This window comes from Anser brachyrhynchus (assembly GCF_964034855.1).
Source record: "Anser brachyrhynchus genome assembly, chromosome: 8".
In the NCBI taxonomy this organism is placed as follows: Eukaryota; Metazoa; Chordata; class Aves; order Anseriformes; family Anatidae; genus Anser; species Anser brachyrhynchus.
The window spans coordinates 31,686,459-31,703,882 of record NC_137702.1 but is presented as its reverse complement, the minus strand read 5'-3'; the positions used below and the strand labels follow the sequence as shown (position 1 = coordinate 31,703,882).

Sequence of the window (17,424 nt, the reverse complement as noted above, 5' to 3'; positions counted from 1 at the left end):
GTAATGTTGTAGTTTGCCTTATGGGTTATAAATGTAGCAGTCATGAAACTACTTGGTTTAACAACAAGCTCCCAATACAATTGTCCCTAGGGTATGCTATTTTCAGGTATGTTAGTCTAGCTATAATGACGGTATACTTTAATAAAGATGCAAACTGTTAAGAAGTTATTAATCACTTATTCTGCAATTCATAGGAGATTAAAGGGTTTTTTCCTTATTACCTACCTCAAGTATGGAGCACAGGCTAAGCAGAGAGGATTAGATTAATACTTCATATGAAATAATCACAAGATTTCATGTGTGAATGCAGTCTCTTTGTGGCTGTGTACTGACAACTGAACAGCGTGCACTTAAGTGCATTTTTGAAATGGTTCTTGCTGGTATAGAATCAACTTTTGTCTTGAAACCAGTATTTGTCTTTTTTTCCCCCAGGCCTGGCTCTCTGAAGTTGAAGGTAAAGTAGCAGCCAGAAGCGACAGGCGGCACAGCAGTGATATCAACCACCTTGTAACACAGGGCAGAGAGAGGTCACTATTCTATCTCTACTGCTTTTGTATCTTATGCTAGAATCAATACATCTGTCTGATAGTTAAAAGGAGGTGATGGTTATTCCTTATCCTCTGAAAGTTTATTTTTCCAGAGGAAAATCTTACTGGTTCTGAGCGCTAGAGCTCACTTCACATCATTATGGTAGCATAGAAAAATTGAGTCTAATGGAAACAACCACTCATTAAATACCAGTGCCTCTTAAAGTGAACTCTTTCCATTCCATAAGGCTCACCAGTTTTCCATGTTTTGTAGAGACAGGTATGTCAAAGTTATGTTTGTTTTCGTAGCAGAATTCAGTCCAAAACCTTTGTTAGATCAAAACATTTTCCGAAAATCACCTCCAGGAGCAAATATAAACACTGTTAATGGGCCTTCCCAGAACAATATCCATGGTCTTACCCTTTCTATGATGCATGTATGTTCAGTGTTTCAGAGCTAAAACCTCTCCAGAATCCTCACATTCCAATCATTGCATTACAGCCCTGAAGGGAGTTACACAGATGATGCAAATCAGGAAGTTCGAGGACCACCACAGCAGCATGCACATACAAATGAATTTGATGATGAGTTTGAAGATGATGATCCATTACCAGCTATAGGACATTGCAAGGCAATATATCCCTTTGATGGTAAGGTTGACAACATACATTATGATTCCTTCAGTAAAATGTATGGATTTCTTTTGTTACAAAGAAGAGAGGTAAAATGATTTAAAGTAAATTAAGTTTTAAGAGTAACTAGTTGCTTATAAGATTAGTGGAAGTATTTTACAAATAACCTTAATTCATAAGCAGTACTTTGGTGCTGTTTTAAGATAAATATTATCACAGCTACTGGCAGATATTCAGCTTTACAAAAAAGACGAGGTTTTCATCTGCAAGCCTGTTTGACCGTATGTTCTCTTGCACAGATTTTTTGATAATTCCTGTTTATATATAATCTGTAAACTGTGGTCTGGGAAAAAGACTTGAAATTCTGTCTGCACATTAAGACTTCTTTGCCTTTTGTTTTCCCAGGTCATAACGAAGGCACTCTAGCAATGAAAGAAGGGGAAATTTTGTACATTATTGAGGAGGACAAAGGAGATGGGTGGACAAGAGCTCGAAGACAAAATGGAGAGGAAGGCTATGTACCAACGTCATATATAGATGTAACGCTAGAGAAAAACAGCAAAGGTGCAGTAACCTATATCTAACAGTAAACTGGCAGCTTACAAGTATACATTCCCCAGGGAAAATAGTGGACAAGTAGTAAGTCTCACAGGTTCATGGAAAGCATTAGAATAACAGAAGTGAGGAGGGGCCTGTTGTTTGCAATGTGGGTTTGCCACAGCCTTTTCAGATATGACAGCATTAAATTGTTCTATAATTTTGGCCAGTGTTTTCTACTTTGTTTCACTGTTCCTGCTCTACAGAGTACTAAATCCAATTCAGCTATTAAATGGAGAAAGACCAGGATTCCTGCTTGTTCTACACAATACTTTGGTTTTATAGAGAACTGAAATTTAAGTTTTAAAGACTTCTAAGATGTATTGTTCTCATTTCTATAATTTAAACTGTATGCTTAAACCAGAGGTTTTTTTCCTCTAATAACTAACTGAACTTGGTTACTGAAAATTATTAATTTCCTTCCTTAGCAAATATTTGGCAGCTTTCACCTCTTAAACAGGAAAATCTTTTCTGATTCTAAAAGCTCAACAGAACTACTCAGGAAGAAACAGTATGATTAAAAGGACAGAAAGTCCACTGACCTGTGTTTCTCCTTCTCTTTCTGTGGCTGTAAAGTAAAACGTTGTGAACAGGACACAACTCTATTATTTTAACTCTAGATACCTTAAACCTAAAGAAACCCCACCAAACCCGAAACACTACCACCACCACCACCAAAAAAACAAACAAGCCAACAATTGTAATTGTTGATAATGTTTCACTGAATTTTAAGCTCTCTGCTCCAGAAAAGGGAATGATTTTATGTTCTTAATTTGTGCCTGTAAGCTAAGTCTTTGAATTGCATAATGTTTAGTTTGAAATCAAGCTCTTGAATGTACAGTAATTAATTCCCTCACTGTTAATCACTGAGGTTTGGAAACTGCATTGCACTACTTGATTGCTAGAGAGAAAAAAAAAAACTAAGCTAAAAACTAAAAGCTTGTATTTGGAATGTGGATTTGTGGAAGTAATACAAGGCTAATGCATAGCCACTGAGAATGGCCTGTTAGAACTGAGCACACTTCTCTGTCTTCTAAAGGCCTTCAGTAACTTTTTTCTTTTCTTTTTCCTCTTGGACTGCAGGTTCCTGAAGCGGGTTTCTGAGAAAATGGGCGAGCTCTTGAAGGAGGTTACATGCAGCTGCTTGGGGCGGGGGGTGGGGGGGGGTGGGGGAAGGTATTAGACTGGGAGGCCCATTAAACAAGGGGAAAAGCTAGTTGCATGAATGCATGCAGACATACATTTAGTCACTAACATTCTTAGCATTTCCATACATAATTAAGGATGCATTACGAATTCTTAAGTTTGTGCAGGAAAATAGCATTCCATTACCAGAGTAAAAAGGCAACTGCTCCTAAAATTTCTTTGTTTTGTCATAGGTGGTCCGAAGGGCATGAACTAGATTTTAGCTTGTGCTACATTCTGGTTGTCTCATTTACACTTTTTTCCAACTCACGTAATTGGCAGTCATTTAGAACCATGTCAGTTACCAGTCTGCCTGTGCCACCTCCATGCTCGCCCTTAACCTCCTCCTGCATGCCTAGGACAGTCAGGCATCTCTGTGTAACACTTTTTTGACATCATTGCTTTTCTTATTTTGTAACAAATCATTCTGTTCAAATATCTTCAGCACTAGAATTTCATCCCAGTATCCATGTATGCTGCTATAACTTTTCCACAACTTTTCCACTGCAACCATCATTACATTCCAGTTTTTGGCATAACTGATAAGAGACCATAATGTATTTATGTTGATTTGGGGAAATAATACATCTCAGCTCTAGCCTACAATCCAGTCAAGAGAAACTCCTAGACCTGTAGTCCATCTTCAGCACTTCAGTAACCTACTGTGCGCACTGAAAACCTGGAATACCACCAGAGATTCACCACTGCAAGCTAATGACTGTTTTCAGAAGTCGACTGCTTGCCATTCAAATGCTGCCTTAAACTTGAGTGCCTAAATCTGTTGTTTGCCAACACTACCACTTACAGTATCTCACAAAGGGCTTTGTGTCTCAGCTCTTTCCACAGTGCTGCAGCTGCTGAGGTAGCCACGGTAGGTGTTTTCTAGAGTTCTACTTTACAGGATACATGGTGCATCATGATTTTTATACATTGGGACACATATCTCTTAATTTGACTTTAATATTTTAAAAAATATTTTTATGGAAACTTTTAGTTTTTGACTATGAAGTTCCCATTTTAATTACTGCAGTGCTAGTCCGTTTCCAGGTGATGCTTCATTGTATGGACCTGTTGAAATTTGAGTGATACTTTGTAATGATCTATGTGCACTTTTACTTGTAAACAATTGAAATTTGGATATGTTTATACGTGTAAATAGAGTTGTCTGCAGTGCCCCTATTGCTTATGTTGTCTTGCCTCCCATTTGTGGTTCTATTAATAAATACATCATATCTGATCTATTAGGGTGATAAGAATTAGACTAGCGATGTTGGGCGGGGGTGGGAGGGATACTTGCATCAAACAAAGCTTGTCAGCCCAGCCAACTGCTGTTTGGGGAAATGAAATAATAATCAAAACATCCTGTTTTCTTGGGGTCTGAAGCAATATTTGGATGCAGCAGTGCTGGATTCTTTTTAATTTCAGTGTTATTAGGAACTGTACTACAAGTAAAACTGAATGAGTGACTTGTGTAGAGGTTTATTCCTTTTGTTATGTATACCACTATTACACAGCTTGACCTAGTGTATTATGGGGGCTATTAAACTCTAAAGTTTAGATTTTTGGAGCTTGTATACAGGGTTATTTATATAATAATGTGACAATACTCAATACTGACAAAACTACTTATGTAGTTTTTGTTTTGTTTTAATTAGTGCTTTTTTATTTTAAAGCTAGAAGTTGGAAATGTGATCTGTGTATTTTCTGCTAAAGGGCCTGTGGTTTGTTTGCCTGGCTAACAGCCTTGCAGGTCAGTAATAACACTTCCTGGTAAAGGACTGAATGTTCTTTTCATGCTACTGTTTGTTTTTCTAAAACCAGGATTTGCTTCCTTTGGAGGCAGGTTGCTTTCATGAGGGATAGTGCAACTTGTTATGAGGTTTATTAGGCATAGGAAAAAAGACATCTGTCCTTGCATAGCTAGTTATCACTTATTCTAAAATTTTGAACGTGAATTGTCTTAACGAATCTTACATTTTCCAGTAATTTTTAATCTTTTTTTTGTGCACATGTTGATTTCTTAAATGTTAAATGCTCTGTTTAAAAATAGTGTTCTCTGTTGAGAATATTTTCATGGAATAAAAAATCTTTTCATGGTCTAAATAATTAGTTTCAACCTTTTTCTTCTATTAAGATTGAGAGGGAGACTTAGAGCATCCTGGCCTAAACAGGAAGCTTGTAACCTGTTGTTATGGTTGTAGAACCACAGCACTGATTACAGATGGTGGGAACAGAATGCTACCATTTTGGTATTGGTCAGTTTTCTGGTTAGCCTACTCACTATTCCAGTACTTTCAAATGCTGTAACATCTCACTCTAGAAGCAGGCTTAATGACAACAAGCAAATTCAACACTAACCATAGTTCTTGCCTAAATATTTGTACAACTTCTGAGAACACTGAATCTGTATCTGACAAAGTAGAATTTGCTGCTAAAGCATTCTTTATGTAAACATCATGCACCCTGATTATCTATGAAAAGTGCTAACAACTTACCTTTTGCTGTCATCCAAGAAAAAAAATGTAAGTACTGCTTATCATAGTGATTCATCTCCGTAGATGATGAAGCAAGTTGACCATATACATACACCCACATTTAGTTGTATTGGAAAGCATTTTAATCATCTGGATTGTTTGTTCTTGCCATTTCATCATTCATTTCCTGGCAGCATAGCTGTTTTACAGGCTCCAGTAAAAGCCAAAGTCCTACAGATTGTCTTAAAAAAACACTTAAAGTTGTCCCAACACATACACAACTAATTTTCTACTTTCATAGGTAATGTGAAATTTAAGCCTTCTTTTGCAGTCACAAATCATTTCTTCAACCATAGTATGCAAATAATTTTGCATAAAGATAGACTTTAATTCACAATTCTGTACATAGTGTTTTGTACTCAGTTAAGGAATATTATACAACTGAAATTTTCGGCAGTGTCACATAGTTAATCTATCACTTCATTTACACTATTTGCTTCATTTTAATATCATTAAGAGGCCGATGCCCCTAGTTGTAGACATTATGAAAACATTGCAACACTAGAGAAATATAGAAAGCTGTAAAACTATCTTACAGGGATAACCTACCTGTTTAAAAGGATCATTAAATGACTTGGTGCCACAGTAAATAAATAATTTGTTTTAGAAATCAGTAGTTTTAAAACAAGTGTGCATTGTGCTGTTAAAAGTTCTAAACATCTTGTGAAATGCAAGAAGTTTGTGCAGTATCAAATTACCAAAAGAAAGCTATGGTTATTTCAAGTATATCACTTAATAGTGTTTAGAGTCTTAGATATTTAATTGTTCCACCTGCTTCACCAGAGGAGGTTCCAGTTTTCGGGAAAGTGCAGTTAAAATCTGGCTGAATTTCTCATATCTTTCATTTTTATTAACTTGTGCTCCTTTGCTGCCCCAGAGCAATCTCATCTGAAATTCTGTCTTGAAGATTTCACTCATCTCTTCATCTGGTTGGAAACCTAGTAAGTAAAAAGAATCCCACAGTATCACCATCAGGCAAGTTTTTTTTTGCTTGGAAAAAAATGGCTTTTAAATCACATTCCCTCAAATTAAGATAAGCTTTAGCGCACTGGTTTCTTTTGCACAATTCTTTTAACAAGCTAGAAGACCAGTGAAAATCTTTTCCCTCTGTCATATTCCAGTACCATTCAAATACTGGGATAGGCTTTCCTAGACCAACTGTAATGGTCTAGAATAGTCATTATAGCCTGTATATAATTGTCATTATAATCATAGCCTGTAATTACTGATGTATACCTGCTGCCTGCAGAAGTACTTACATGTCTTCCCCTTCTCAACTTTTTCACTGCAAGTTTAAATTACAAAGTTGTATTACTAACACATTGCTGCTTTCTGGCTGCAAACAGTAAAGATCTTGGTGTTGCATCTTGGTCTGCTGGTGAAGAATTTTACTGTGGTGATTTATTTGCAAAGGTAAGAGTAGGAATTTTAATTGTACAAAAGGCAGTAAGTTATCCTCTGTCCTTCCTGTACTTACATTTAGTTGCTAGAAGATTGAGTGTATTAAGTCGTGAGACCTTGGAGTACATTTAGCAGAAATGTATGCTGTACTGCTTATTGTAGAACTATAGTGATGACTAGCTTGCTGTCTGTTTTTAAACAGTATCCGTGGTGGCCCTAGCCTAAGTTTCCTGCAGCACATTTGCTACCATCTCAGCTCCCATGAAAGCTGAGAATTTATTGCAGTGACTTCTGTTGCCACTTAAGCTAAGATCTTATTCTTCAGACATAACCCACACATTCTGTTACTGTGCAGAAGCATCTCCTGCTGGTGCTCCCTACCTTCCAGCATCCGTTCTGCGGTCAAGCTGTACATTTCTGCATTCTGTGCTATCTGTCGAGCTGTGGTCAAGTGCTTGAGCATTATTTCACAGCTTTGGTCACTGCTTTCCCACAGGTCCATCCCTTCAAAAATGACAGCTTGTCGCTCCATTAAGGTAACAAGAGGCATCAGGAGTGGCACTGTTATGTTGTTCTGTGGAGAACTGATCATCTCTGGAATACAGAGTAACACACCATATCATCAGACATTGTAAAAGCGCTAACTGAAGAAGGTGGTATAACTGCAATATTCTTTTCAAAGTCAGAAACTGGTATTTGTCTCCCACTTTTCCCATTAGCACCTCACCTCAGATGCACCTGTCCTACAAGTTTCCAGTAAGTTGCTGGGGTTGGGGAAGACAGCCAGGATAAATTAACAGTGTTGGAGAACTGTATTTGCTACAGGAGAAGGCTCTGCTGAAATATTAGTGGCACAGAGATTTTAAACATGTTTATAATCCAAGCCACAACACAGTCTGCGGGAGTAAAAAGTATTCCTCGCCTAACCGTTCTCGTAGCCACAGAAATGTTCAGAGAAATATTACCTCCCCCTTGCACCCCTATGGAGACTAGAGCTGAAAAAAACAAAACAAACAAAAAAATTGATGCAGGAGCAGTTGATGTGATCAGAGGAATTATCTGACTAACCCATTCTTTGTATTCCAGAATTCATCTTCTGATCCTATAGGCAAAGCATATAAAAAGCAAAAGCTGCCAGAAATAACTTTTTCTTCCCTGTATAGGAAGAGGGACATTTTTGTCCTGTCTTTGAGGCAAGATGATGCAGAGTCATTCCTCAGTTTCTGCTCTGCTGCATCCTCGGGGGGGGGGGGGGGGGGGGGGGGGGGGGGTTGAGTAGACATATGAGTAGACATATCTTACTCACACAATGTTATATTCTACATGGATGCATGCATACAAGCACATGCTCATGTGTGGCTGGCAGACTGTCTCCTTCTATTTCATTGTGTTATACTACATTATATGAGGTCATGTAGTCAATTTATGATACATGGCTATGAAACAGCAGCTGCCTCATCTCCCTTCACCAGCAAGTGGTAGCGGAGAGAGGTAGAAGTCTAAACAGAAACGAATACCATTCCTGCTCACTCTTCCACTCACCTTGTCCTTCATGCAAAGCTTTGCTAAACGGCTTCAGCTGTTTTTCGTACATAATGGCAGTCTGAGTATAGTGATGTCTTAAAGAGGTCCAGGTTTGTTCTAACCTAGTGACCTGTTCAAATGAAACAGGAATATCCATTTTTAACTTCAGTAATTCACAGGAGAAACACACTGCTACTGCGTAAATTAGTTAAAATGAACCAGCAAACAACTCCATGTTTTGGAACATAAAGTGAAAGCAGATTTTTACCTGTGGCATTTCCAGTGCTTTCATAATGGCAGAAAATGCATACAAATCCCCCAGCGAGTCCTTCAGCTCCACTGCGACTTGGATGATCCTGTTTAATGTTGCGGCTCTGTCTTCTAGATTTCCTGTGCAACCTAAGATATCCACAGCTATTCCTATTGCCATAGTATTATGCCTGCAAGTGAAACAATTTATACTGCTGGTTATTAATTAGTAAAATAATAATACATTATGCTGTACATTAGTTCAGAGAAGATCAATTCAAAGGTTTATTTCAACATCTTGATTGTGCCTAGCAAACATACTTATTTGCTCTTCTTAAAAACATATTTGTATCAAGAGCAGCAATGCCATTACACAGAATATATGTTTTTCCGAATTTGTGTTCTAATACATTTTCCTAAGATACTAGGAAATCTGGGCACTATTGTGCGGCCAGATCTCCTGTGGTACTCTGTTCGAGGAAGGTAAAACCTGGTTAGAGGCCTGCCAGTGTTATAGGATAGTAGTTGTAAAGTCCACTCAACAGTAAGCACAGAGCATGACTGACTGCCTGAACTAGCCAAATGAGTTACTTTTTGTTTCACGCCACACATGAGTATGTCAGGCACAGGTGAGCTGTCAGGAGTTAGAAATCAGAGGAAAGTCAGTAACACTTTATAGCATGCTAGCTGGCTGGCTGGCTATCCCTCACATTTTGAACACAAAATTCTGCTCATGCGATGAATGACTGAACCCTGTGGAAAACAGCTCCACCCAGTTCTTGTTGTCCTCCACACTGAAATCTTGGGATCTTCCCCCTAAATTTCAGCAGCTGAACTACTGAAATCTGAATCAGAGAAACTAGATCAGGATAGAAGATGCTAATTATTCCTCCTTAACTTGCGCAGAGGCTTTACAGAAAACTCTGCTGATCTCTGGTGGTTTTTTTTTTTGGTTTGGTTTTGTGTTTTATTTTAGTAGTTCCTCTGCCCTTTTCCCTAGTTGCAGAAGGCTATTACCTTCATTCTCTACCACAAACACATGCTCAGCTAGAATATAGGTCCTCTGAACTTTACCTAAAATCCAAGTGCTTAAACGAGAGCTGGAGATGTTCAGCAGATCTAGGACCCTGCTTTCCATACCATTTGCCTTTCCCTGTATTACAAGGATGGAGTTGCCCTATGACCTCAAAGAATTTATTTTTTGCCAAAGAAGTGATAAAGTATCTCACTAAATTATTTTCTGTACACATGAATTCAGAAAACCTTGCAAGAGAGCATTCTTTGAGGAGATGTTGAGTACAAAGCAGCAATGCCCTCACCTTCTGGCCATCTGCACTGTGTAACAGGAACATTTACCTTTCAATTAGGTCCAGGCGCAGTTGGTGTCCGTAAGGCAGGGTAATCAGTTCAAGACCAGAGTTCACTCCCATAAGCCTCCTTATCTCTTCAGAAACTTCTAGTATTCTTGCCACCTGACAAGTGCAAAAAATTGTGCTTTAGTTTTGAAACTTTATTTAAAACAACAACAACAACAAAACTACCACAAGCTTGCCCACACAGAGGCACTCCAGGCTAGTGCAGGACATACACAGCTGAGTGCACAATGTTAGAATAGTCATCTAAGAACAACTTAATTAACTTACGGACAGTCAGTGCCTCATATAAGAAGGCCAATTTTTATTTTTTTTTTTTGCACAATGACTCAGTCATCACAAAACAAAAAAAGTGTGACCTAAATGCTGTATCAAATTTATGTCTTTCATTCCCAGTAAAAGTTTCATATGCAAGCTCTAGGAAACGTGGTGCTCTCTTGGCCTGATGCTTAATCAACATGGTACTGCTCTTTGGCCTTAAAGAACATGCGCGTTGCACAGTGTGCTTTGCTCTCTTCATTTCTAAAAATACAACATTGCTGAGAATTGTTGAGATTATGGTAGAGGGTTCTCATAAGGATTAATCAGTAAAAGGACTTTTGGGAGTACACAACGTTGAGTGCCTAATGAAGTCAGTATGGAAAGCTACCACCCTCACCAATTTGTCCTTGCTTTCTAAACATACAGCATTAGCTACTGGTTATATCAGTAACAATTAGATATGATAATTACAGGAAAAATTAAATTAATATAATAATGAGAGATTATCTGCTGGATTAAGGGCTGTACATCGACACATTTACAAACCAATCTGCCTTTTATTTCTGATACATCCATCAGCAGGCTTTCTTAGTTATGAAAAGATGAAAGCAACCTGGGCCACAACAAGCCTTGCTGGTGCAAAATCTAGCACTGTTGAGAAACCTGTTTCTCTCCTAGAGAAGCAGGAGTGTGATACAAAGCCCCTGGATACACCCTGATTGCAACTCCTTCACAATGATCCCTCCTCATGCATCCAGGTGGCAGACATTCACTCCATCACTTAATGAATGGGTGCTTCTTTCACAAATGAAATTTTCTATATACATATTATATATGAATACATATATACACACATATATATATAACATATATATAAATGTCATTATTTAAAAGGAAAACTGAGCTCCTGATACCACAAGGAGGACTACAAATTTCAGCCTTATCACAGATCTCAGTACAAAGCATTTATTTTGGCCCAGTTCGCATGCCAATCTCATTGTATCATACGGCTCTTATCAGTGCAGTAGTATGCAACAAGTTACCAGTGAATGAGTCACTGGCTCTCACCTCCACGAGAAGACGACAAAATACAGACTTCTACCTGTCCCAGCTAGTTACTGTTCCTGCTCTAAAATACAAAAATCTGGATCTTTAAAGACACTCCAGTGCCTCGTAACTAATTGTATAGGCTCCCACACTACCAGCAGGCTAGTTTCCTTGGCCCCATTCCAAAGTTTACACAATACAAAATAAGGACATGGTTGCTGGAGGAAGGCTCCAAACCCAAGGGCTCCCCCTTCATACGTGAGCATCCTGGAGAGCTGCTGTCCTGCTCTTAGCTAACATGCCCCTACACCGAGTTTTTCTGAGTCACCATGTCTCTGAAGCCTCACGTAGCAGCAGCAAGCACTAAATGAGAATCAGATACACAGCAATTGACAGGAGATTAATGAGATGTATGGAGCACTGAGAATTTGAGTCTAAAGTCAAAGCTGCTGAGAGGCACCTTTAATCCAAAGGCCTTTTCGGCCTTGTTCTTCGAATGGAAAAAAAAATTCCCACCCTAAAAAATCCTGTAAGCAAGTCAACAAATTTATTACACTAGCTGCAAATCTACCCATTAATCTTCTCAAATCAATCTTTGGAAAGTCTAAGCTCGCACAATATAAAATATAATGAAAAAAATCTTTCTAAAATTACTTTTTTTTTTCTTTTTTACCTTGCAGTCCATCCTAAGAATATGCTGTGCAATAACCTTTGGATTGTTCTTGGTGAAAAGCTCCTTCACTCTTCTTAACATTGATGTTTCCAATGGCTTGTTTTCAGGAGGAAGTAGTCTGGATTCAAAATCATTTGGTTTAAAACTAGACACTGTCTCAAAAAGAGGTGCAGAAAACATGCTGTTGTCTTCAGCCATCTCAGCTGAAGCTTCTAAACAATCTGCAGAGTTCACTGTAGGGTCATCATCCAGGATCAAATAGCTTGTTTCAGAGTTCCTGAATGAGTGTGTTCCCTTCTCCTTTTGTGTCAGATGCTCCACATAGCTGTTTTTCTGACACAAACGTTTTGTTGCTGCAGGATCTCTGGCAGGACTTAGTTCACAATAGTGTCCATCTGAACTGTGGGAAGCCATAGGAGAATCCGGGGCCTTTAGCAGGGGTGCTTTGTTGGGTTTTGGTGGAGGCTTTGGACAGAGCTGACTGTCTGATCCTCTAAGAGCTTCCCCTACCTGTGCCTCAGAGGTGACTTTCTGAACAACTGTTGGGCTTAGAGAAGGTTCACTGCCTGTTCTAAATGCAGGAGAGCTTGGACAGGAGTCTGCATCTGCTTCAGGTAATTGAGAAGGATGTCTTGAACCTGCAGAAGAAAACAAAAAGAAAAAAGAAGTTACTATTTTTATGATACAGTGACTTAGAAGGCCAAAACATATACAATTCCTGAGGAAATTGTTGTCCGCTCATGTAAATTATTCACTGATTAAATGTACGTGAAATTGTATTTTGAGGAAAGAGCTAGCCAACAAATTCCATTCAGTTGCTGATCCTCCCGAAATCCCAAATACACAGAACAGCTGCACTATAATGTTATTCTGTGGTAATGCTGACAATAACTCTAGTCCCTGCTGCATACATAGGCTATAATGTCAGAGCTGGATAGCCTCCATGGCTTAGAATAAGAGGTTTCTATGTAACTTGATCTATGCTATAAAAACAGAAACTTCCAGCCATACCACATAAGAGATGAGTCATTTCTGAGAATGGTAAGTTTGAGATGAAAGGAAAGCTTCCCAAAGTCAAGCCTGAGCATGTAGTAAGGTATGGAAGGAATGAATTTCAGGGATGCTCATCTCTTTGCTAAACAGTAGCTGATTTGAAGACCTGAAGAAACAGATTCATATACTTCTGTGTTAAATATTTATGCCTCATCCTGTATTCATTGCATACGTAAACCTCAACATCCAATATAGAACTGAACCCTAATTCCCAATCTCAGTTCTCACTGCATTTGCTAGTATCTACAGCTAAGTGGCTTTACTGCTTGTTCCCAAGGAACTGCTCTCAAGGAAACAAGGATTTCCATGAAAGTCAATGCTACTTAATAGACTGTTAGAAAGACGTGAGACAGTTCTTGTGAAGCACAAGCAAGGACATGTAATACTGTCGAAAAGGCTATCAATGCCAAGTCTACCTGTCATTTTGTGGAATCCTCCTGAATTGCACACTAAAGTAATGAACTAGCTGGCACACTGGAAATAAAGAACCTGTTCCTGTACTTAAAGAGCAACCAGTATATTAATTCAGCTTATATAGGCCAGTAAGTACTAACTGTATATACAGTATTTAGAACACTCTACAGTCTCACTTTGGTCTGAAGTGTAACAGATCACCTGGGAGCTCACCGCTTGTGTGTGTGAAATACGTAATTACAAAACATACCAATCAGCAGGTAGCTCTCCGACTGGTGAGTCTTTAAAGGGAATCTTTTCTCCAGAACATGATCCAAGCTAGCTGGCTGGCTACCACTTTTTTCTTTGTTTCTAGGGTAGACAAAAATGCAAACACAAACATCAATACACACAACACGAATATATCAATATATCCAACAATCTTAATATACCTATCTAACTGACAGAACATATCCTAACCATGGCAGTGATCATTAGCTTTCTACTTGGGCAGCTTATAAGATCAAAAGGTACTTCATGCTGGTATGGTAGCAATGAAACGGGCTATATACTGTGTGAACTTCCAGCATTTATGAGGGTGTTTCTTTGAATGCTGAGACTTTTTAATGGAACATTCAATCTGGACACTGAAATTAGTAGCCATTATCCCACACTTGGTATTTTTATTGCAGCAGGCAAATACGGAAATATTTAGTAAAAAGACTAAAATAAATAAAAAGACTTCTCTGAAGCAGCAGGAGCACGATTTTATTTTAACCCTTCAGTTTATACTACTCTAGATTTGCTAATCCACCAAAGAACATGTTGCACTACTGTTGTGCTTCCAGAGTCCACATTTACTCTCACCCTGAATTCCAATTGAGTTATTCCTTCCCTCTCTTCAAAAAGCATCAATCTGCAAATAGAGAACCAGAGACAAAGCCAACCCTTTGGAACTGCACATGAGCATCTTGTTTTTCCACAGATACTTTCAGAATGCAATTATGCACTTATTTTCCGTGCCACTAGAATTTCTTAATTTGCTAGGCTAATCGCATACTCAAATGGCCTTCAGAAAGCACTGTTTTGTCATTATTCCAATGGAAATTGCAGGGTAAGAGCCACCCTGTAAAACTGGGGCATGTTCTCATTCACATAAGGACTGCAGAGTGCAGCCTTGTCACTTAAGTCACGGCTTCATCCATCTCCATTTATTTTACCTCCGCAACGTATTTTATATTTTCTAAAGATCTAGCACAATAACCACCAGGTAGAGAACATCTTAACAATTTCAGGAAGTTTCAAATAAAGGCCCTACAATATCCTTTGCTAAAAATCAGCAAACCCCGACACCTAGTCCTTCCACCTATAGTTAGAATGAAACTTATCATCACCTGCACTGGAGCTGATGGAGTCACCTCTTTTCACCCTGTAAGGACAGAAAAATTAAAGTACCTCATAAGATTTCCTCTGGGTATGCTCTGCTCCTGCGACTGCATGCTGGATTTACCAAGGCTCAGTCTTTTTGCAGTTTCTGTTTTTCCTTCAGGTATACCTTGCTCTTTTTGTCGGACTGGAGTTACACCATACTTTTCTTCTAGACATCTGAGAGGTACAGTCCTGTTGATAGGCTGAAAAATAATTGCTCCACTCTGCTTTGATATTGGTGTGCGATTCCCAACATAGAATCTAACTAAGCCAGGGATACTGTCAAAACTTTCAAGTTCAAACTGATACTGAACACGGCAGTAGGCTTCATTGAATCTTAGAACTGTTCTGTTGATTTTAAAATGCTGAGAGGTATTTTTCCACTGACAGGTAAGAACAAAGTTCCCAGGGCTGGAAAGAGAATCTCTGATCAGAAAATCTCCATCCCTTTGAACTAGGCCTTCTGCCACCTTTAAGGAAAAAGAACACAGAAGAAATGCTTTAAGAATAAGGAAGGAAACAGTCGACCATCATCACCAAACAACAAAATATTCTTATACATAGAACTTAATTTGGCTGCTCTGGCAGGACAAAGCCAGAAAATATAAAGCAAAGCATAAAGCATGGTAGAGGAATGTCTCTGATTCTAAAATTACAAGCTCATCCCACACTACCTGGAAGGACTCCATGGAAAATGCCCAGCAGCCAGAAGCATGACCCACTTTTGCAAGTATAAATTTCTTCTAGTTTGCTAATAGAGTTTAAAGAATCTGAATATATAGTCACACAAGAGTTTAGAAGTCATTACTACAGGACCCCGGGAACTGTCCTTTCATTGTTACCTTAAGTGACAAGCTTTCATTTTTTATTCTTCATGAATGCTGCATAAAACTAGGAAGAGTCAGAAAAATCTGTTTTGCTGTTTTAAGTTAGTCCTTTGCATTTGATAAACTGTGCATCTAACAGTAAGTTGAAAATGTGGCTACTGTACCTGCTCTCATTATGTACACCAAGGGCAGCAAGCAGCTTGAAGCTCTGGTGAGAGCTGGGTAGGAGGGAAGCCTGCAGGGGGAGCTCCAGGTGCCCTTGCAAGCTAAGCTCCAACACAACGACAGCTTTCACATATTTCTAACTATAATCGATCAAAATGAAGTTATCGAATAGATTTTTTTTCCCCCTCCCCAAACTTTGATACACAATTAGGAAAACAAACAAGAACATTTGGTTCAGTACAGTGATCTCAGTGTGTCTGAACAATACTTGGGGATAGCATTCTGATATAAAGTTTAAATTCCATTTCTGTCTTTATTCAGTGCATGAAAATCCTGAAATATTTATATCTTCCACTAGTGTCTGCCCTGAATCCTTCGTCAACCTCATTTTACACCAAGTGGTGATAAATATAGCTTTCACACTAAGAAGGCATTATGTTTCTACTAAATTAACGGAGGTATCACAGATGTGTGTAGTACTTTAGTGCAAAATTCTATAAAAGCTCAAAGCACTCTTGGCAACACAAAGAGGAGAAATCACATACCTGTCGAGGAATACGTCCATGGTACCAGGCATGGCTACGCAAGTCTTCACTACTTAACTGCAGTTCTTCCTCTAACTCCTTCTTCAGTTTTTCCGGGCTGTTGTCCATAACTTGCCGCTCCTTAGAAAACTGCAATAAAAGATTAAAAGCTTCAACTGTGCCAAGTTTAGTCATTAACATTTTACCTAGGTTATAACTTCCATCACATGATCTGCACTAACCCACTGGAATGCAGGTGGCTGCTTTTAGCAGGCTGGCCTGGCTTCAATATCTACGCTGTATTTTGCAAAATCCAGCATTTAGTGAGATAACATGATTGTTATACACTGCACAAAATGCAGCAGTGTTCTTTCTCTATACCAAGCTAATAATGACACACCCGCAAAGTCACTTTTCTTACTTTCTCTTCCCAGTAAAAATTTTAACTGTACTCCACTCAAAAAGTGGAGTTGGACCCCAATTGCCTACTTCAATATCCTTTCTCCTCTTCAAATTTCCATTTTAAATCCTGATTCTTTTTTTTTTCCTTTTTATATCCTTTTGGCCCATCCAATTAAAAACATTCCACATTCAATATTTCTCTTGCACTAAAAATAACTTGAGTCTACCAAAGTAAATTTTCACCCTTAATGGGCTTACTTCTAAGGGTCACTAAATCTGCACGCCCAAGATGTTTCCCTTCTTAAGGGAAAAAAGTGCTTGTTGCCCCCTATCCCCAAAAGCACAAGATCTACATGGAGATCTCTCTACCACTACTATAAAACTACTGTAAGATTTTCTGGAAAATTTCCATCTTCATCTCTTGGAGTACAGTTTCCATGCTGGAATGCTCCCATCAGGGCTCATTAGTCCTTCCTGTGGATACAGTGCTACTGCTAGTAAGGTCAGGTGCAGTATTTTCTCTAGAGATCTGTCAAGTACACTTTCATAAGCACTTAGTGGAGGAAAAGTTTTTGGACTTCCTTACATCCTCTCAATGGTCAGGGACTCCCACCCACCTTCAATGTTA

General features: G+C 38.7%; 2 protein-coding genes across 13 annotated transcripts in view; one reads left to right on the top strand and one right to left on the bottom strand.

Annotated features, from left to right (window-relative positions):
* The window catches only part of FNBP1L (formin binding protein 1 like), a 53,433-nt gene extending 48,385 nt beyond the window's left edge, over positions 1 to 5,048 (top strand). For 3 of the 4 annotated variants that reach the window (XM_080602882.1, XM_080602879.1, XM_080602881.1), the window contains 3 exons: positions 433 to 527; positions 1,030 to 1,178; positions 1,566 to 5,048. In XM_080602882.1, the coding sequence (XP_080459008.1) occupies positions 433 to 527; positions 1,030 to 1,178; positions 1,566 to 1,744 (423 nt within the window). In that variant the 3' untranslated portion in view covers positions 1,745 to 5,048. The remainder of the gene's footprint in view (positions 1 to 432; positions 528 to 1,029; positions 1,179 to 1,565) is intronic. The other variant, XM_080602880.1, reaches the window with a different exon arrangement.
* Positions 5,049 to 5,546: 498 nt separating this feature from the next.
* Positions 5,547 to 17,424, bottom strand: part of BCAR3 (BCAR3 adaptor protein, NSP family member) — a 97,367-nt gene continuing 85,489 nt past the window's right edge. For all 9 annotated transcript variants that reach the window (XM_080602873.1, XM_080602872.1, XM_080602875.1 and 6 more), the window contains 9 exons: positions 16,416 to 16,544; positions 14,906 to 15,348; positions 13,722 to 13,822; positions 12,005 to 12,642; positions 10,007 to 10,122; positions 8,670 to 8,841; positions 8,420 to 8,531; positions 7,259 to 7,471; positions 5,547 to 6,414 (listed from right to left, as the gene is read on the bottom strand). In XM_080602873.1, coding sequence (XP_080458999.1) covers positions 6,227 to 6,414; positions 7,259 to 7,471; positions 8,420 to 8,531; positions 8,670 to 8,841; positions 10,007 to 10,122; positions 12,005 to 12,642; positions 13,722 to 13,822; positions 14,906 to 15,348; positions 16,416 to 16,544 — 2,112 coding nt within the window. In that variant the 3' untranslated portion in view covers positions 5,547 to 6,226. The remainder of the gene's footprint in view (positions 6,415 to 7,258; positions 7,472 to 8,419; positions 8,532 to 8,669; positions 8,842 to 10,006; positions 10,123 to 12,004; positions 12,643 to 13,721; positions 13,823 to 14,905; positions 15,349 to 16,415; positions 16,545 to 17,424) is intronic.